The sequence below is a fragment of the Trichosurus vulpecula genome, chromosome 7 (genome assembly GCF_011100635.1).
Source record: "Trichosurus vulpecula isolate mTriVul1 chromosome 7, mTriVul1.pri, whole genome shotgun sequence".
NCBI classification, from domain to species: Eukaryota; Metazoa; Chordata; class Mammalia; order Diprotodontia; family Phalangeridae; genus Trichosurus; species Trichosurus vulpecula.
This window is the reverse complement of record NC_050579.1, coordinates 242113195-242135318: the sequence shown is the minus strand read 5'-3', so window position 1 is coordinate 242135318 and position 22124 is coordinate 242113195. Positions and strand designations below refer to the sequence as shown.

Genomic DNA, 22124 nt, shown 5'->3' with positions numbered 1-22124 from the left:
CAAAACAAATTTACCACGCTGACTTTGTCCAAAAAGGTATGTCTCATTCTGCACCCTGAAGTCACCACCTCTCTTTTGGAAGAGGTACATGCTTCCTCACTGATCCTCTGGAATCATGCTTGGTCATTGCACTGACCAGAGTGCTTACATCTTCTCAAGCTGTTCTTTTTTCAGTGTTGTTGTTAGTGCATAAATTGTTCTCCTGTTCTGCTCACTTCCTACTACCTCAGTTCATATGAGTCTTCCCAGGATTCTCTGGAACTATTCCCTTTGTCATTACTCACAGCACAATGGTATTCCATCACATTCATATACCTTAATTTATTCAGCTAGTCCCCAATTGATTCCTGTCTTGCTTTTAAAAAAGATTTCCATACCTATCTGTCTGGGATGACATAGGTATGACCTTATTACAAACAAGAGGATTATTCACAGGCTAACTCTGGTTAATCTCACAGTGACTTCCTCTAGTCTTCTGGTATACAAGGAGGGAAAAGGAAAAGAATTTGAGATTATTGAAGGGAAATGACTGAACTAAAGTAACTAAAGCACAGCTAACTTCCTTAATGATCCACAGGACTGGAATCATAGATGATTCAGAGTGGGGGATAATCAAGTCACTTCTGTTCAGCTTTAGGAATGCATCATATAGAATCATAGAATTGTCTATTTTTAGAGAGTCCTTATTGTACAAATAAGAAAGAAGGTGTTGGCATCAGTTTTACCTTCCTAATTATGTTTGCTGAAGCTGTTAAATTGAGAAGGCAGTATGGTGTGGAAAATGGAAAGCTGGCCTTGGGGCTCAGGAAATTTTGAGTTCAGGGCTGGCTTCTGACACATACTGCCTTGTTTGACTCTGGGCAAATCACTGAATATCTCTGTGCTGTAGGCACCTCTCTCAGAATATAAATTGCAGAGCAGTTGCTAATCTCTATTTGTAGAAGGAATTTCTTTACCTGGAGCTCCTTATACCAGTATGTCCCGATCTTATGCTAACTGACTGTGAAGTGAGTCAGGTCATAACTGTGCTGAGTAACTAGGATGATAGATTCACTGCAGATAAGCCATAAAAAGAAAACAGGATTTTTTGATCGGTGAGTCAGACAGACTTAGTTTAGGGTTATCAAATTCAGTTAAAGCATAGTACATAGAAATTCATTGTTTACATCCTAATTCAAAGAAGAATTGGGTTTTGTATGTATATGAAATCACAAGGAATAAAGACCATGTAGTTATAATGACTGAGTTCCTCTTGAATCTCAATGACTTAGACTGTAGTCACCATGTGAAGCAGGACCCCAGGAGGGAGGATTTTTGGATTTATTATTGTGGTGTCATGAAACCAACCAACTTCAATGAAGCATCTCAGGAGATATCAGTGAACGCACCCCAGAAACTTGAGGAGAAGGAAATGTATTTATTAAAATTCTTCCTACATCAGGGGTTCTTAACTGTTTTTGTTGCATCATGGGCCCCCTTTGGCAGTCTGGTGAAGCCTGTGGACTCATTTCAGAATAATGTTTTTAAAGGCATAAGATTATGAAGGAAATCAATTATATTAAAATACAGTCATTTAAATATATATGTATATGTGTGTGTGTATATATATATATATTTTAAAGTTCATATATTCCAGGCTAAGAACCCCTGTCCTACATAAAAGGAAAATAATACTATTTGTTTTCCATTTTTGTTTCTTTGATGTAACTTGAGAAAACTCTCTAGGTTGAATTTTTAAGTTGTTAAGAGACTTGAGTCATTTGTTTATAACTAACCTGTTAAAGACTTTAAAAATCTTTAAATTGACTTTTCCATCTTGGTAATATTTTTCACAGGCTCAGAAAAAAAGCTTGAACCAGACTTCCCCCGTTTCAACTTCCAAGACCCCAGATGGCTTGAGACAAACGCAAATAACTGGTCTCTTGAGTAACCCATTGCCAGGTCAGGAGCCTCTCCTTATCTAATTTTTACCTTGCCTCCTGACATCCAAAGTCAGTTCCTCATATCTAATCCTGAATGAAGTCTTTCCAGATTAACTTTACCCTGTTGTTATCATTCCTCTATTCTGTGACTCTCAGCACTTCCACAGTTAGTCTACATATTATTTAATATATGTTGCTTTGGTAATTGTCCCCCGGCCTCTTCATTTGCGTGCATATGGTTCTTACGCTTAGAATGAACATGAGGGCAGTTACTGTGTTTTCTATTTATTTTGTGCTTCCTATTATGCCTAGTACAAGGTTCTAGAGATATCCTCAGTAAACGTTTAGTAATGTAGAAGGCAAAGGCCTAAAAATGTCCAGTCAGATGTTAGGATTTTTTTTTATTCCCCTCCTATCAACTTTGTGGATACTCAGGTCCTCCAAAAGCCATTTGCTTCTGCCTCAAAGGAGGTGAAACTCCAGTGTTTAAATTGTCTTACTTAGTGGATTCTGACAGTCACTTTGTCTGATCCCCAGGTCTGGGAGATCAGTCTTCCTCCTTGCTCTCCTCTCATCTTAGAGTAATTAATTATCTATGATACAAGAATTGTGGTTTACTATTTTGCTGCCTCTGATTAACATCATATGTTTACTGTTTTAATAGGACAGGATTCTGGAAGCAAAGTTATGCAACCACCCTTAGGAACACCACAGCCACAACAGGAAAAAGGAGTGGGATCGTCACCAGGACAGCAAAATGTACAGGTAGCCAGATATTGAATGTAGCTTTTTCTTACTATTTAGAGCAAAGGAATAAAAGCATAACTGCACCACTTGGCTGCTTGGGGTCTTGGTTGCATACTCAGGACAGAGACCGCCTCTTCTTCCACTGTGGAACGGGCACAGTGAGGTCTTTGGAAGATGGGTATCCCTGGAGGGCTCTCAGAGATCAATCAGCTGTTCTCTTTTAGTGTTAAAATTGATAATAACAACATCTAGTATGAATGAATGATTTACCTAAAAGGCAGTGTGGACTTGGAAGCTGAAGACCAGGGTTTAATAGCTGGCTCTTCAGTTTCTTAGCAGTGAGACCCTAAGCCTTAGCTGCTGCTTCTGTAAAATGAGGATAATACTTCCAATATATGCCTTGTAGGGTTGTTGTGAGAATACAATAAAATTACATGAAAGAGTAAAACTTTAAAGCTATAAAATATGATGTAAGGTCAGCTATTATTACTTATGATACCTCTCACCAATGTCTTAGCAAAAACAGTGCCCTTCTTCCCATTCTGGATTTCTTTCCAAGTGGTCAGCAGCATTTGACAGGATAGGTGATCGCCATTATCCCAATAAAGTGGCCTGGGAACTGAAAAAGTTTGAATGCTACTTTGAAAACTAATGGTCCACAAGAGAAGAAGGAAGGAAAACAAAGAGGGTTTTTTTTAAGCCTTGTAATGTCCTTAAACGTTTGTCCATCTCTTTAAATTTAAAAGGCTCCTGTGATCTAGGATTGCCTGGAAGTGTTGAGTGAGGTGCTGTTCTTAGAACTAGGGACTCTGCTTCTCTCTTCCCACCTAGGCAAAACAGAATCTGAATTTGTTTTGTAAACCACGATAGTAGTCTGCACCAGACTCACTTCTGGGCCATGGGGCTAAGTGGTATCTGTTGATTTCTCATCAGTGGGGTTGTTACTGCCCTACACGTTTTGTTACCCTGTAGTAAGTTAACAGCTGAGTCCTTCTAAGGAGTGGTGACTACATTTTGTGATCCCAGAAGTTTTTAATGTAGCACCAAGTTGTTAATACTGAATCTACAGAATTATTGCTCTTCTGTTAGTTATTTTTTCAATAATGCATAATACTACCATGCCAGAAAATGCCTTTTATAGGTAGTTGAAAACATTCCTACTTTTAAAACTTTATTTTCAAAGTTTTCTGTAACCTGTTTTTTTTCTACCAAAGGAAATAATCAGGAAATTTATTTTCCTCTAGGTGGATAGTCATACAGTGGGACAAAAGAGACCTGCTGCGAAACAGCTAACTAAAGGAGCTTTGTAAGTCAACTTTTAAATAGTTGGATTTAATTTCAGACAGTTACTCCAGTTTTCCCAGTTTCTATCATAAACTACAGAGGTCAAGTTAACATCTTATGCAGATGTATTTTGGGGTTGTCTGATTCTGCATTAGCCTTTTCAAAAATTACATTTTTGTCTTTTCTAAAATGTCCGGTTTCACTGATAAGATCTTCCTCAGGGGATATTAGGATATCAAATGGTGTTTGTTGAATCCTGGAAAGTGATTAATCTCTTGGTGTTTACTCTTTCGTTCCTAAGGCCAATAGTTTGGGCTTTTAGAGTTCTTGTTGTTCGTTCTGAGGCTCCCTCTTGAGCATTATTAGATAAACAGACTTTAAGGTTGAGGGCAAAAGTGTCAGCCCAGGTAATACCTGTTGATTGGCTTATTATAGGACATGAATTTAGCTATACGTATATGCTATATGTGTATCTAACCCCACACAGATAGAGTTCGTTGGAGTACCATGTTTATATGAGGCCAAGGTTATTTGCTCAGTTCTCCAGTGAACCTTAAGAGACACAGGATAAACTCCCAACACCATCAGTTTTATTGCATCATACAGTGTTGATCACAAGGGAGACATCAAACATCACCAAGATGAATGGCCCAGACATCTCAAACTTAACATGTCCATAACAAAATTCACAGTTTTTTTTCCTAAATTCTCCTCCCTCCCCCTTCAAGCTCCCTTATTTTTTGAAGACCTAACCATTCTTTGATTCTCCTCCATTTGTAGCCTTAATGTCTTCAGGTCTTAATTCTTCCTTAGCCCACATATTGAACTAGTTGCCAAATCTTTCATTTCTGCCTTCACTGTCCCCTTCTCTTCCAACTGTCCCTTTCTCTTCATTCATACAACCACCACTTTAATTCAGGCCCTTGTCCCTTCTCAACTGGACTTTTACAATGGTCTCCCTCCCTCAGACTCCTCCCCACTCTTAATTCATCACCCAAATAGCTGCCAAAGTGATTTTCCTTTCACACCCTATGGGAAACTCTCCACTCTCCTGCTGCTCAGTTAGCTCTGTTGACTTAATTCTGGAATGAAAATTAATTCCTCTTTTTAGCTTTTGAAGCCCTTTCCATCCTGGCCTTAGCCTGTCTCATCCTGCGTTACTCCTTTCTCTCATTCTGTGATCAATCAAAACTGGCCTGCTCTGTGTTCTTGCCACATGGTTCTCATCTCCTTTGTGCTTTTGGATCATCTCTCCCCATGCCTGGAAAGCACTCCCTCCTCACCTCTGCCTCGTACATTCCCTCTTCTCCTTCTAGACACAGTTCAGGTACTACCTGCTACACTAACTAAGCCTTTCCTGATCCCCTGATGTGCTAGTGCTCTCCTGCTAACTACCTGGTACTTAAATATTTTGTATTTAGTTTGTGAGTATTCTGTAGATACTTATTTAGGGATGTGTTGTTTTCCCTAGTAAGGATTGCTTGATTTTTTTTGTCTTTGTCTCCCCAGCACCTAATGCAGTGCCTGGAACATAGTGGGTGCTTAATAAATGCTTGTTGATTGATCAATTATACAAGATAGTGGACGGATGAATACAACTTCTCTCTACTATTATAAAGACAACTCAGAAATTCATATAATTTATATACTGTTGTTACTCCTGTTTATTTTTATGTAAATATGACTGTGTGGTTAGGTTTCTCATAGTAGTTCTGTGTTAATATTGGAAATTTATCTCTTAAAGTATTCTCCAGCAGTTACAGAAGGATCAAGCCCATGCTGTGACACCAGATAAAAGCCAGTTCAGGTCACTAAATGATGCGGTCCAGAGACTCCTTTCTTATCATGTGTGTCAGGGATCCCTGCCAACTGAAGAGGATTTGAAGAAAGGTAAATAGACAGCTCATTCAATGCCTGAAGCCAATAGAATTTCTAAGAGGATGATTGAGAGTTTTAGAATGAGGGCCTTCCTTTGAAAAATCCCAGCTCTGTCGCTGACTCACTGCCTAGGAGCTGCAGGGGGAGAGTCATTAGTGTCCATCTTAGTTAGAAATCTCTGATATTCGCGAAGTGCCTCATCACATTCTTCTCACCCAAGGCCAAGAGGTAGTATCCTCACCAAAAAATGTCGCTTTTGTGGGCAAATTCCTCAGCAGTAGCACTAAAGCATGAATTGAGCATCTGCCTGAACTGGTCATCGTGCAAACAACTTAGACTAACCCTGACCCACACTCTTGGATGGATGCTTAAAGAGAATTACCTGAGGTCACAAAGCCAGTCAAGCAAATAATCGAGCCAGAAGTATTACTAGGATCTTCTGGTGGAGCATTACCAGCTTGGAATCTGGCCAGAGCTCAACACGAGCCATCATGCTTGCCTCCCCATCCTCACGTTCAGTCCTGACGCTCCATCAGCTGCTTAGGCTGCATCCCACCCACTTCCTCCCCATCACAAACATGCCTCTAGAGCCCTGATTCCATTTCATCCCCGCTGCCTTAGTCTCCTGTCCGTGACCCTTATCCCTTCTGGCTCTGCTCCACAGTATCAAGGCAGTGATCACAGTGACCTCTGCTCTGCCTAAGGCAGCTATAGTACAATGGAAAGAGCACTAGCTCTGGCGTCAGAGACCCTGGATTCAAATCCCACCTATGATCTTACTACTTGTGGGACTCTGGGCAAACCATTCACTTTCTTTGGGCCTCAGTTTCCTCATATGTAAAATCAAGGGTTTGAATAAGACGGCCTTTAATCTTGTAACTGGATCTGTGATTCTGTGATCCTGTGAACTAGGAGGGGTCAGGACCAGGACTGGGTAGGGAGGGGGCTGGCAGGGTGGTGAAAAGGGAACATGAGAGGAAGAAAAAACAGATGAAAGTAAGAGAGGGAATGTGGCAAACAGGTGAAGAAGGAAAGGCAGGACTACAAGACTGTGACCCTGAAGATATGGCCCGTTTCTGTAAGGTTCTACATAGAAAGAAGGAGGGAAGGAAGGAAACAAGCATTTGTTAAGTATACCTACTATATCCCAGGCACTGTGCAAAGTAAGCATCTTAGACATTCTCATTTTATTCTCACAACCACCCTGGGAGGTAGGTGTTATTATCCCCATTTTACAGCTGAGGAAACTGAGGCAGACAGCAATTAAGTGACTTGTGGCAGGGTCATGTAACTGGGTTTACATTTAGACTGACTGCAGGCCCAGGTGCCTCATGAAAGCATCCTCATGACTGAAGGGAGTGGCAGCCCAAATCATCTGATCAGGTCATTCTAAGATCACTTATATTTGATATTGGAATAAATTGCATGATTTTGAAAAATATTTGTTGTTGAAAAGTATTGACATTCTGTAATATATAGATCTTCTTGATTGGAGTCTGCTTAAGTTAATATTAAAACCAGATGACATGCTGTGATGGTGTAGCAGCAGAAAAACAGCCCAGAAGTCTGGCTCAGGGCAGAAGTGAAGCCAGCCTGGGATGGATGACAAAAGTTTTCACAGATAAGCCTTGATAATGGATAAAGTTACTATATTCAAGAGAGTACTTTTCTTCCTAAAGCAAAGGGATGACCTCACGAAGTCCTTTCTAGCCTGAAGAATCACTGAATTAAGTACGCTGTCCTGTGACTGATCTGCATGAGTGACCCTGGGCATCTGTAAAATGAGGGGACTGGGCTAGATGACACAACCTCTGTGGCAGAGAATTCTGTTACAGCTCTAAGTCTGTTACCCTGTTAAGGATGGTGATGATAACCTTTCCTGTATTCTCTCTCTCTCTCTTTAGTGGACAGTGAATTTGAATCAGTTGCCACTCAACTTCTCAAAAGGACCCAAGCTATGCTTAACAAATACAGATGCCTGCTTATAGAAGATGCCATGGTAAGACCTAGAAGCCAGGTAGATTTGGTCTTCAGAAACACATTGCACATCATGCAGCTGCTTTAGAGATGAAATCCCAAAGAGGCAGTGTGCTTTCAGAACATGGTTTTTCAACTCAAGAGTTAAGAGATGACAGACATTTGCTTTTTTCTTGTTTTATTGATGCCTTCTGTTTTTACATCACTATACTATCCCAGTATGGCCCCTCCTTTCCTTTGAACATTCCCTTGTAACAAAGAAAATCAGTTCATTAAAATTAGCTGACACAACAGCTATATCTGACAGCTTTTGCAACATTTTGTGCCCATAGTCTCCTGCCTCCCTTCCAAGAGGAGGGAGATATTTCCTCGCACACGAAATACTGGAGATCTTCTGAGACAGACTGCAGGTACAGAATGTAGTGCGTTGGATATAAGTTTTTAAGAAAGAATAGAGGGAACATGGAAATGACCAATGCCAAAATTAGTTCTTAAATACTAGTTAACTAGAAAAGAAAACAAAAGACTTGGAAAAAGATGGAAAGGCCAAATCCATTTTGCTTTTAAGCTATAAATTATTTTGTGGATGGTATAATGGCTACAAAGATACAGTCTTCTTATATTAATATTATTATCAGTGAAGTTCTTAAGCCAATGATGATAATATGGCTTTAGGAAAACCTCTCAACTACACTAAATCAGCTATTTATAGCTATGAGAGAATTTTTTTCAACTTGAATAGCTGTCAGTGAAGCAAAACTGGCCAAGTTGAAAGAAGCATTTAAAAATTGTAAGAAGCTTTATCAGTGTTGTTGAACTGTTCTCACATGGTTTGGGTTTAGACAAGTCATGAAATAATCAACTAAAGAGGAACAATTTATACAATAACAGCAGTATTGTAAAGACAACTTTGAAAGACTTAAGAGCTCTGATCAACACAAAGGAACCAACCACACAGCTCCAGAGGCCTTATGATGAAACTTGCTGCCCACCTCCTAATAGAGAGGTGATGAACTCTCAGAGTTCAGATTGAAGCATATTTTTTTGGACCTAGTTAATGTGGAAATTTGTTTTGCTTGACTATATGTATTTGTTACAGATTTTGTTGCTTTCTTAATGGGTAGGGGAGGTTAATAAGGGAGGAAGGGAATTTGGAAATGAAAATAAAATTGAATTAAAAAATAAATATAGCTTGCTCATCTCAAAACAAAACAAAAGAAATTTTCTGTTAAATAAGGACCACGATTGGATTGTAACTTCTCTTTTGCTGAAGCCAATTAAAATTCACTTCAGGAAATTTCTTAATAAATCATCACAGAAGATGGAGCAAAAAGACACAACAGGAAATTAGAAACTAAATCTTAATTTTTGATTCCTCCCTTTTGGATTTGAAGACCCAACTGACATGTTTTGAACTGATTTCTTTTAAAAGTATCTAAAATGATTTTGTTCTTTGTTTTTCAGCGGATAAATCCTTCTGCTGAAATGGTGATGATTGACAGGATGTTCAATCAAGAAGAAAGAGCTTCTCTGTCCCGAGATAAACGCCTGGCCCTTGTAGATCCTGGTAAGCAATATCAGAACTCAAGTCAGGAAACTTGTAACAGGAGTCTTTATCTGAATTAGGTTGTGAAAGCTGAGTATGAAAATGAATAATATAGAAGAAAGTACAAGAAAAACTCCCAGTACCTTTGTCAGATGCCCTGAAGGTTCTGTCTATGTTCTGCAAAACCTAAATTTCATTTTTAGATTCTATGTTTGACCTTCGTGATTAAATTATTTCCATATATAGGATTCTCAACTTCTTAGCCACCCTCAAGTACTATACCAGCTCAAAAACTAATTAAGGAACTGTGCCATATAGAACTTTCCTTTCATCCTAAACATTTCATTGGCACTTACATAAATTTTTAGTCTGTCTTCTTGTGCTCTTTTATTGGGTTAAATTTTCTATCTTAGAGAAGGACAGAAAATAAAGGTGGAGCAATCTTTCATTTGTTTTCCCTGTTATACTTCACTCACTACTTTGAGGCATTCTACTTTTAGAAGTTTTTAGGAAGTTTTTCCTTAAGTTAAACCAAATTCTAATCCATACTCCCTCCGTTACTTTGTAAATAGTTGTCAAGATTGCCTATGGAAAAAAAAAATCATCTCTTTTTACGTAGCATGGGGTGGATCCCTACAAACTTAGCTAGAGAGATCCCTGGTCAAACATATAGTCCATCACCAGGTGTTGAACAGAACACAGCCTTGAATAGAGCTTCATGGCATTCTCCCAGAGCCAGCACCCTGCTTCAGAGTTGACTCAACCTCAAGTGGACCAATAACCTCCTTGATTTGGCTTTTTCCTCTAACAGCGCATATCATAAGCTGCCTTATTCTGTGCTCCTCTCGTCTATGTCCTCCTCCAAGAATTTCCACCCAGGGGATCCACAAAGTATGCCTAGTGAGCCCCTTACCTTCTTTTGTCATGATAAGGATATTGGTGGAGCATGCAATACAGTCAAGACAGTCATCCCTGCTCTTGCTGTAGCCCATCTTCTTTGATGGCATCCTTCATTCCTCTTCTCATTTGTAATTTCTTATTTGTGATGTGTTACATCTTACTCACAGCCACCATGTCCTTGTCCTTTGGATGATTTATAGTTATGTGCACTTCATAAATTTAGTCCATTGGTGACTCAAAAAAGTTTGCTCTAACTCTCCACTCAGGAAAAACCAAGTGGAGAAGGAATGCCTATTGTCTGGACTACAATATGCAGTTGGATACTAGTCTATACTGTTTGTTCATGACCGTATATATACTTGGACAGAAACTGCAAATGGATCATGAGTACGTTTGGCCTACAGTTGAATAGGAAGAAGAGAGACAGCCAGATTGCCTTCAGGAAATTGCAGAGTTTTTTAAAGGATCCTAAGCTTCTTCCTGAAATAAAAGCCTGTTTTCTTTAATACTATTAACATTTTTAGTTTTAAAAAATTAAAATTTAATAATATTAAAATGTTGATTTTAATAATACCAATATCATTCTGGTGTTGTAGTAGGATTTGGAGTCATGGAATGCTATCATCTTCAGGCTGATATCAACCCATTAATCACCACTCTTTAGGCCTATAGGAGTCAGTTAAGCCAATTCAAAACCACCTAATTGTACTATCATCTGATATATAATTCAACATAAAAATAAATAGAGGCCTTGCCATACATTATTTGGCTATATCTAAGAAATTCTTCCAACCTACCAGTTTAATTATCAGTCAGAAGAAAAGAAATGGAACTATGTACCTCTGTATGTGAGAATGGCAAGATTTATTCTTACTAAAGTTATGCCAACTTTAATGATAAATACTTTCTTTTCAAAGTATAGTACTCACAAATCATCCATTTAATGGTTTATTTTAGAATTTTGTCAGGAATTGAAGTCAAGATAACTATAATGTAACAATTTATTACCTTTTTGAAAAATGGAATAATATTGTCCTGCAACATTTATCCTTTCTCCATAGTTTTTCAAAGATTATTACCAGTGCACCTGTAGACGTTGTTCATCTATGCTTAATGACTTGAGCTCATTTAGAACAATTAGGTATTCTCACCATCTCCCACTAATCCTGAGATTTCGATTCCATATTAATAATTTTTGTTATTTCCCATTTTGAAGATTATTTTCCTTGGTTGGGAAAACAGAGGCAAAGTCTTCTTATAATCAGATATCATCACCACATCCATTGGTATAGTCAGTCCTCTTCCTTCCTGGATCTTCTTGTCTCTGGCATAACTAAAAAGCATCTTTGCAAGCATTGGTTCATTCTAGGCTTAGCCTTCTTGATAGCCTTACAAAATGGTGACACTGTTATATTTGTCCTCAGTTATCTGCTCTTGCTCTCTTGTTCTAGTCATATCTTTTTAAAATCTCAGTTCATTGCCTATGCAGCCATATTGATCTCTTTAGACGGATTCCTCTTCTTTCCCTTTTGGAATCTTTTGTGTTGGCACCGCTAGACTGTCCTTCTTGAGTATCGTCGTCTTCAGCCATGTCATAAGGAGACCATGGGACAGTGGAAAGAAAACTATCTGTAGAGTCAGAGGACCTGAGTTCACATCCTACCTCTGACACTCATTATCTGTGTGACCTTGAGTAAGTCATTCCCTGGGCCACAGTTTCCTCTTAAATGACAGCATTAGTCTCAATGACCGCTGATATCTTTTTGAGCCCTGGGTCTGTGATCCTGTGCTCTTCCGCTTTGGTAAGTCAGACTCCTTCCTCTGGATTCCTTCCTTTCTCCATTCTCCAAACACTTTGAAATCCACTCTTCCAAATTCTAGGGTACACCTCAGAATGCGTGGAAGGAACAGAGGTTCTTTCCTCTGTTGTGAACTCTGGTCACTTCTTGCCAAGATTCCCATCATGTGTAGTTTACCAACCAGTTCCTCTTTATTAAGTCAGAATTATTCTGACAGCAGACCTCCTGGTCACTTCCTCTGTCTTCTGTAAGATTAAATGTTTCAGCAAGGCAAGAATTTATCAGCTACTCTTCAGTTAGTGGAAATCAGTATCCAAGAAAATTGTGAATGCCCCATCACAACTGTATCTTCCTTCCATGTTGTCTCTGTCATCATCCCATCACTCATTTTCTGTTTCTTCTTCTTTTGAGGGTGTTCTGAGGTATCTGCCTATGCCACATATCAGTATCACTTCTGTTGCTCCCACCTTCATTCAAATTCTGTGCACCATACTTCCCCACTCAAGTTGGTAGATTTCCATATAGAAATACGTATATGCTTGATTTACAGTACTTTCTCCTTTTATTATATTCCCCTTGAATGAAAATTATAACTTTCACTGTTGTATTTTAGTCATGAGTGATGTATTGTCTCAGTGATACTAATGAGCCTGTGTTTATACTTCCTCATGTTAAGACTTAACTTTATTAATCAGACTCTGCACCTTTGAAATGCAGTCGACATGAGCTTTGTCATTCAGTCCAGTAAACATTTATCAAGCACCAATTATGTTTCAGGCACTGTGCTAAGTACTACGGATACAAAAAGAGGCAAAAGACAGTCTCTGCCCTCAAGGAGTTTACAGTCTAGTTGGAGAGACAACATACAAATATATATACACGCATATATATATATACATGTACATGTGTGTGTATGTGTATACATATATATACATGTATGTATATATATACAAAGCAAGCTATATACAGGATAAATAGGAAATAATTAACAGAGGGAAAGTACTGGAATTATGAAGAATTAGGGAAGGCTTTCTGTAGAAGGTACGATTTTAGCTGTGACTTAAAGGAAGCCAGGGAGGTCAGCAGTTGGAGTGGAGAAGGGAAAGTGTTCCAGGTATGGAGAACAGCCAGAGAAAACACCAAGAGCTGAGAGATGGAGTGTATTGTTAATGGAATAGACAGGAGGCCAGTGTCACTGGATCAAAGAGTATGTGTTGAGGAGTAATGTATAAGAAGACTGGAAAGGTAGGAAGGGGCTAGGTTAGGAAGGGCTTTGAATGCCAAACAGAAAATTTTGTATTTGCTCCTGGAGGCACTAGAGTTTATTGAGGGAGAAAGGTCTGTGTGTGTGTGACATGATCTGCTTTAGAAAAATTCACTTTGGTGACTGAATGGAAGATATATTAGAATGGGGAGAGACTGGAGGCAGGCAGACCCACCAGCAGGCTATTATAACAATCCAGTTACAAGGTAATGAGAGCCTGCACCAGAGTGGTGGCAGTGTCAGAGGAGAGGAGGGACACATGTTCAGGAGATGCTGTAAAGGTGAAATCAATAAGCCTTGGCAACGGCTTGGATAGGGGGGGTGAGAGATAGTGGGGAATCCAGGATGGTTTCTAGGTTGTGAGTGTGAAGGACTGGAGGATGGTGTCACTTTCTACAGTAATAGGGAAGGTACAAGGGGTGGGGAAAGGCTTAGAGGGAAAGATAATGACATATTGAATTTAAGATGTCTATTTGACATTCAGTTTGAGAGGTCTGAGAGGCCATTGGAACTTCGAGGCTGGAGGTCAACAGAGAGATTGGGGCAGAATAAAGATGGTATTTAAATCCATGGGAGCTGATGAAATCACCAAGTAGTTTAAAAGGAGATGAGAAGAGGGCCCAGGACAGAGCCCTTGTGGGACGCCTACAGTTAGAGGCTATGAACTGAATGAGGATCCAGCAAAGGAGACAGAGAAGGAGAAGTCAGATAGGTAGGAGGAGAACCAGGAGAGGGTAGTGTCCTGAACACCTAGAGAGAAGAGAGCATTAAGGGGAGAGTGATCAGCAGTATTAGAGGCCGAAGAGAGGTGGAGGACAACGAATACTAAGAAAAGGCCATTGGAATTGGCAATTAAGCAATCATCGGTTGCTTTGGAGAGAACAGTTTCCTATAGAATGACAAGATTAGAAGCAGAGAAAGTGGAGGCTCCTTTCAGTGGCCCTCTTATTCTTTCTGCATATTGTCTCCTGTAAATTACTATGAACTTTCTCAGCTAGGCTTCTCTGTCTAGACACCTTATAGCATATCATTATGGTCAGTTTTCTCAATGTTCCATTTTCAGTTTAAAATCCTCTTCATATATGCTAAATTCCAAGCAAATATATATGTTTTCTCTCTTTTTCTTCCCTCCCTCTGTCTGCCTGTCTGTCTTATCCCTGGCCAATAGCCTATAATTCTTATTAAGCCGTGGCTCAGAAATACAAGTCCTTTCAGAAGAAAAGCCAAATGATGAAGAGGATAGAGTGGTGAATTTTACATTCAGGAGAGACCTGAGTTCAAATTCCACCTCAGATACTTATAGCTCTATGGCCATGGGCAAGTCTGATTAATTTTTAGAGTTTATTGGTGCCTTTTGTTGTTTTATTTTTACTCCACAAATTTATCGAGGACTGATGTATCACGTGACAAAAGCGTAGCAGGCTTGTAATGCTCTCAGAGTGTTTCTGAGCATTATTGAGCGCACATATGAAGAAGGAGCGCATCATAGTAAAAGAGTTTATAGTTGGAAGACTGTCTAGAAGACTCCCGGCTCCTAAGGGCAACACGCTCTCCCTGCACCTTAATGGATCTTTCCCACTCTTAGGGTGAGGTGGCTGTTGTCACCCTCAAGGTACAGATAAGAAACTAAGGATTCCTTTTGTTTTCACCTCACAGTCATTTCCAGATCTGCCCATTTTCACTCCCTTCCTCCCCCAAGCTTCTGAGCAGCCAACCCTTGTTACAAAGGAAAAAAAAAAAGTTAAGCCAAATCAAACAAAACATTGCCTGGCGGACTGAACGCATTTATGGCATTGCCCACCCATAGGCTCAGGCCCTTTAGCAAAAGGAATGAGGTGCATGTGTTTATCTCTCCTCCAGGGCAAAGATGTTCAGCTTTGTTTTATGTTCATTTACATTGTAGTGGTCATTGTGTATATATTTTTTTATCAATTTGTATATCCTCTCTTGTTTTTTCTGAATTCCTCATACTTGTCATATTTCATGGTACAATAGAATACTGTTATGTTCACATGTTTGAAATTTGTTTAGCTCTTCCCCATTTTGCTACCACAAAAATTGCAGCTGTGATTATTTTCGTAATACTTGGGATCTTTCTTTCTGTCTTTGACCTTCCTGGGGCATATGCCCAGTCAGGGGCTCTTTGGATCAAAGGGTATGAAGAGCTTGGTAACTTTTTGCCTAAGTCCAGTCTCTTGTTGAAGCTGAGAACTGTCTCCAAGGACTTGCTTATAGTTCTCATTGCTTGCCCTGCTCCTTGGTAGCCTCCAACCCACCCGTCTTCTTCCGAGAGAAGGCTTTTTGTCACCCACTTAGTCCCATTCAGTAGGTGGCAGATTCTTGCCAGCACACCAAGAAGACCTGCAAAAAGGCCATCTGAAGAATCTAAACTTGTAGCAATAACTTCTGCCACCCTTTTGTCTCTTCTCCAGCTTTTCTTTGTTCCTCAGACATTGACTTCTTACCTTCTGTGTCTTCACTGTGCTCCCTTTTTGCAGCTTCGGTCTACCTGAGCCTTTTTGTCTCTTTATCCTATTACACTAGCACTCTGTATAAGAAGTTGCATGTTTACTACTTTTTATAGAGAAGAATGCATTGTATTTTCCCCAGAGCTCCTTCTTTGGACCTCAAGGTCAGCAGCATGATATTGTAAAAAGATTGTTGGGCTTGGAGTCCAAGGATCAGTTTTGAGACCAGGGTTGACACCTCCTGGCTGTGTGACCTCTACCAAGGCATTTAACTTCTTTGGGCTTCAACTTCCTCATCTGTAAAATGCAGATGATATTTGTATTAACCTGTTCCATAGGTTTGCATTAGTTGTTGTTATTAAGGGTGTATCCCCTAGTTCTGGCAATCCAAGATTTAGGCAGTGTGGCCTAGAGGCCTAATGTGCCCTTGGAGGCAGAAGATGACTAGGCTCAGGGCTTTCCTCTCACATATCCTGGCTCCATGACTCTAGACAGTCACAGCCTCTCAGGGTCTCCAGCACCTCTCTAAGACTAATGGAGTACAGGCAATTTTCTTAGCAGGAGTCTCATAGCAGGAGTCCCATATGCCCGTGAATGAATGAGCATTTATTAGGCACCTACTATGTATGTATAGCAGGACTGGACTTAGGTTCATATGCTTCCTCCAGTACTTAGTAGTTGTGTAACCCTGGACAAGTCCCTTACTCTCTTTGTACTTCAGTTCCCTCCTTTGTAAAATGAGGGGATTGGACTTACTGGCTTCTGAAGTCCCCTTCAGCTCCAGGTCCTAGGTGTGAAGTACCATGCACATAAATAAATAAAGCAACATCATGTGCCTCGAATGACTCCTGTTCCAGGAATGGAATATAACACACATCAGAGGATTCAGCTGCCAGTTGGATGGAAAGGTTTGGTGGTCTTAGGGAGCCCCAGCTGGGCAGTGAAGTCATAGGTCCAGACAGAAAACAATGCACGTGTTCACTCAGGTTTTTTTAAAATGGATTTTATCATGTATCCTTTCAGCCTTCTCATTTTCTAACTGAAGAATTAACTTTCTTTTCTAAGTTCTCATTGCAATGCTCCTGCAAGCCTCATGATCTTTCCGTTCAAGTTCAGTTCAGCCATCCTGTGCACTGTTTTCAGCTTTGCTTGATACAGCTGTTTCTACTCCATGCCTTCCATCCTATTCTCCTGCCCTTCCCAAGATGAAAGCATTTTTGTGACCTTGCTGACCACTTTTTATTCTCAACAAAGCCTTACTAGATTGCTATAATCAGTGTGGGCAGATTTCTTGAGGTTCCGTTACTTTTTTCTGGAAAAAGTGGATGTTCTTCATGACCTAATTAAAGCTGCTTGTACCTTGTAAAGGGAAAAACATCCCAAACCTGATGCCTATCGTCTAACATGTTTTCCAACTTTTTCCCAAAAAAGGGGGGAGGGGAAGGGCAAAAAAGAAAAAAAAACAGCTGAGAGACCAGGGTTGGGGACGGCTTTTGCCCAACTTACTGACCTATATATCTTCAGGCTACCCCATTCCAAGGGAGGTCCAAGCTTCCAAGCTGATGCCTACCAAAATCTGCTGATTGGTTTTCCAGTCTAGACATCAAGCTTGTGGATAATCCCAGTATGCTGACAAGACCCTCTCAAAGGATGGGGAGTAATATGATTGATAGAGTCTAGTATGTGTTCACCCTGTTCATCTTAGCCTCTCAGCTTCTATTCATGTGGCTCCTTCTGTCTTGTCCATTCACTAAATGTCTTTATACACAAAAGCTGTAGACTCAGGTATGTTTTTTCCTACTTCCAGATGGTTATCAGGCCGATTTCTGTTGTTCCTCCAAACAACTAGATAAAGCCACAGAAGAGACACAGTTTGGCAGGAGTGACCAGCATGGCAGCAAAGCATCAAGCTCTCTGAACCTGGCAGGGAGTGCCAAGGTCCCAAGCAGAGACCGAGCCAAACTAGGCGTGGCAGAACCAGCAAATCCTGACCAGCCTCATACAGTGCCTAACCACATTATGGTCTCCCCAGGAGGAAATATTTCTAAAAAAACAGAATGCCTTGGCAAAGCCCTGAAATTTGACAAGGCAGGTACAGTTCCATTTGGGAGCACAGCTGAAGAGAAGGTAGTCAGGAGAGACTCCGCCAGGGGGAGTGAGTGCTCTCCAGGCTCCGAGGGCCCCCTGAAAAGTTCATCCAGACTAGATCATGGTACGGACAGCCAGAGATCAAGTAATACTATTGAACCTCACTCAGAGGGAACATGTAACAATTCTCTTCAAGACAAAACTTTGAGGAATTCTCCAAAGAATGAGGTTCTACACACAGACATCATGAAGGGGTCGGGTGAACCCCAACCAGATCTCCAACTCAGTAAGAGTTTAGAAACGACATTCAAAAATATCTTGGAACTCAAAAAACCTGGGAGGCACCTCCAAACTGATATGGCCGGCAGTGGTTCCCTCGAGTTAGACTTCCCCAACTTTTCCCCAATGGCATCGCCAGAAAACTGCCTGGAAAGGTTCATGCCGGACCCCAGTGAAGGTGGTGTAGAAACTGACTCCATTTTAGAAGCAGCTGTAAATAGTATCCTCGAGTGTTAATAGAAGCAGTCCCCTGGGCAAGTTAACGTTCTCTCCTAGCAAGAACGAATGGAAAGCATCCCCTAACTCCAGCCAGCCTGATCTTTCATCACAGGTCACCCTTTTAAACTCAATCCTGTTCTGTGTTTGAAAGCAATACACGTTGTGGTTAACAGGGAGATACCCAGTAAAGCTCATCCTTGTTAGAAAGCAGTCTCATAGGCCCTACACATCTCAAGTGTTAGGATAGTGCTTATGGTTGTTTTTTGTTTTGTTTTGTTTAAAAAAAAACCACTGTAACTCAATGAGATCACAGTCCGCTAGGCCCGAAGTAAAATGCTGACAATCACACATCATATGAAAAAATACTTATTAAAAAAAGTCAAACAAGACCAACAGAAGCTGCTTTTGTTTTTAGTCCTATCCATATCCCTGTTTGAGAGCTTTGTTTTTTGGGGGGAGGGAAAGAGCAACCCCATGGCCTCACTCCTAGAGGCCCTCTTGAAGCAGCAACAGATCTCTGGCTGAGAATCCCCACACTTTGGCCTGGGAAGCCTGCACAGGAGCAGCAGGGCATTGCAGGGCTCCCTCCATCATCATCCAAGCGCTTTTTTAGGGCACCTGGAACAAAACTTCTTGTTTTATGGTTTGTCTTTATCTGGTGAATTTCATCTAAGTTATGCTCTGTCCTCAGTCACAATAGCCTGACTTGAATTAATAATGTGAGGTTAGTTTCTAAGTGGCAAAGTGTACAGGGGAAGGAGGCCATGATAGAGCAATGATTATTATATATGTGTATATATTTAAATGCATATATATGTTAACTATTGAGAAAAAAGTTTTGCATTTTATAATTGGATATAGTCAACCTAAATCTTTATGATGCGGTGTGTTTTTGTTTGTTTGGATTTCTTTGATTTTGTTTTTAAAACCAACCCCATCCAAGTGTCAAAATGCACTTTCATTTGAAAACAGTGTTATAATTTTTAAATTTATACTTTTAAGGGGACTTTAGCCTTGTTTATGATTGTTGTTGTCAAAAATATTAGTGGTCCCACGTAGCAGTTGAAATTACCAAAATACACATAGACCAAAGTGAACCGGCTCAATCTACTGCTGAAATTCCCAGTTGAGAGCCAAAGGACGCCCTTGGATGGTTTGTACTTGGCCGTGTTTGTGTTGATGGTGATGGCCTCTTACTGCTTTATTTATCTTTTTCTTCCGGCTCATTCTTTTCTCATTTCCCTTCCCCAGAGCATGCTGCTTTTGTTACTTTTGTCCTTAATGCTGTTGTATCTATCAGTTTTTCAACTGTTGCTGAAACATCTGTATGAAAAAATATTCATTATATATATATATATATAACATACACACATACACGCATATACGTATGTATGCTTGTTCAAAACCAGAGACCTTTTATGATGACAGCAGTGTGCTCTCCCTCTTTATCTCTTTCTTTTCTTTCTTTGCTTCTTATTGCCTCTTTATCATTTGTTGCCAAGATCCCAGACCTGCTTCTGATTTTCACTGGGGCAGAGGCGGCCCATTATTCTCATGCTGGGTGTTTATCATTCAGAGTGGCCTGAAAGAAAGAATAAGGCCTCTGACCATTTTAAAAGCGCAGCAACCTATACTTAATGGGGAAGGGAGTAACTGCTGCTCTTCTCTTACCTTCTCCCCTCCTCTATTTTGACTCACTGGGCCATTCCTCCCCCCAACCTTCCCCTCCTTCCCCCTCGCTATAGAACTACAAATTGGAAGATCTAGGCTGTTTAGGGATTGCCATTTTTTTTTTACTAATTTGTGCCAATATCCAGGATGTGAATTGTCATGCTCAACATTCCCCAGACCTCACCAATGTAACATATTAAAAAGACTGAGTTGGTATATTGCCAGTTTGAAATTTCTGTTTGGGCACCATTATCTTAAGACCCTTGTCTCACCTCACCCTACTCCAAGCCTCCAACTTCTCAAACTTCTCCTAGGAATTAGGCTACCTTAATTTCCAGCAGGACTTTTAATAATGAGCTGGAGCACCAGACTCCACTCTTTACTGTGGGGCTACATACATAGAAGCATATAGGGTAGGCTGGCCAAAAGTTACCTTAGTTCCTATGAATCAGTAGCATTCTTAAGAGAGAAGATGGACTCCATGCCTATGAACCATCTTTCCTTCCTCCCCTAATCACAGCCCCCATGCCACCCTAAATCCAGCTGCTCCATATTTTGTCTTTTATAGGGTTTAAGAGCCCTAATATTTGTCTAGCAGATGGAGAGCTTAATTTACCAAAATGAAACTTGTAAATTTTTGTGTCCTGTATGTAAGTTTACTTTTTATGGACGAAGGATTCTTGATAATGATGAAGATTACAAAGTGTATTTTACTCTTGTCGGATTAGGTTACACACACACACACACACACACACACACACACACACACACAGTATCAGCCCTCATGTGTTGAACACCTTCTGGAATAGGTTAAATGAAACCAGCCTTGGATGGCTAATATTGTTCAGGTTCATTAATCTAACCTAAGTTTTAGGACTACTTGTATTCCGTAACAAAAATCATTTCCCTTTTGTTGTCGTCGTCGTTGTGGAAAATGTGAATTTGTTATTAAGCATTTGATTTTCCGTGTCCCTTAAGTACTGCCTAAAGTTAAAGCAAATTTTGAACTGGCAATTACGAGGAAAAAAAATATTTTAACTCTGAAGAATTTAGTACAATTTGTTAGATTAGGGAGGCCTTACAGACTGACTTGACTTCAAGAGGATGTGTCACTTATTGTCAGTGTGGTATGGACTTTATTTGCTTAAATACCTTCATTTGTATAGTATGTCTCACTTGAAATTGCTTTGTATACATTTTGTAAAAATATTTATAAAATGTTTTGTAAAAAAAAAGTATAACAAATTGCAGTTTATTTTGTTATGTTGGATAAATACTGTTAAAAGAAACCAGTCAGTAACTATATTGTTAATCCATGGTTAGGAAATGTTTAGTTGGAGATTACAAAAATGAACCAACCATTGCAATACAGCCAAAGATTTGGGAAAATGTGCAACTGTGATTGTCTTGATTTTATAAATGAGAATGGCTACATTTCCCCCTCAGCCTGCTTCTCTCCCATTCACACTCCCTCAAACAGTGTTCTTTGGGAGTGGGAGCTCTGTTTTACTACATCATTATCACTGGAAAATGAGAGGACAAAGCTTTCTTTCTAGGTAAACTTTGCCAAGCAAATAGGAAGAACGCCTGGTTACTCAGTAAGACAGGCTAGCTATGATCATCTGTGACCCTCATCTCTGCACACAACTTTGTCCTCGGCAGACAGACTTCTACTATTAAGTGTAGCTGACACATGAAGGTCTATAAAGTATTTTCTTCTCAATAAGTCTGTGAAGGAAGGCAGTGCAAAGGGTCATTATCCTTATAACTAAGGAGGCCCAGCAAAGCTTAAAGCTTATCCTGAGCTATCTGACAGTCAGTGATGGAGTCAGTTCTCCTTACCGTCAAAGGTCAGTGTTCTTTATAACATGCCGTACTTCAAGGGAGGAAGTGATTGAAGCTGGGATAACCAGGGAAGAAAGAGAACTGTCATACTGAAACAGAACAATGTTCATGGGAATCATCAGAAAATTCTTCCCCATCATCAAACTGGTTTTGTTCAGTTCAACAGTTCAGCAAGTATTGTGTCTGTACCCCAAGAATGAGGAGAAGGGTAAAGGAAAAGAAAGAGTTGGGCTCTCC

General features: G+C 40.1%; 1 protein-coding gene across 1 annotated transcript in view; it reads left to right on the top strand.

Annotated features, from left to right (window-relative positions):
* Positions 1-21404, top strand: part of BICRAL (BRD4 interacting chromatin remodeling complex associated protein like) — a 38962-nt gene extending 17558 nt beyond the window's left edge. The window contains exons 5-11 of the mRNA XM_036765833.1: positions 1836-1941; positions 2587-2687; positions 3914-3975; positions 5698-5843; positions 7736-7830; positions 9273-9375; positions 17593-21404. Of these exons, the coding sequence (XP_036621728.1) occupies positions 1836-1941; positions 2587-2687; positions 3914-3975; positions 5698-5843; positions 7736-7830; positions 9273-9375; positions 17593-18389 (1410 nt within the window). The 3' untranslated portion in view covers positions 18390-21404. The remainder of the gene's footprint in view (positions 1-1835; positions 1942-2586; positions 2688-3913; positions 3976-5697; positions 5844-7735; positions 7831-9272; positions 9376-17592) is intronic.
* The last annotated feature ends 720 nt before the right edge of the window (positions 21405-22124 follow it).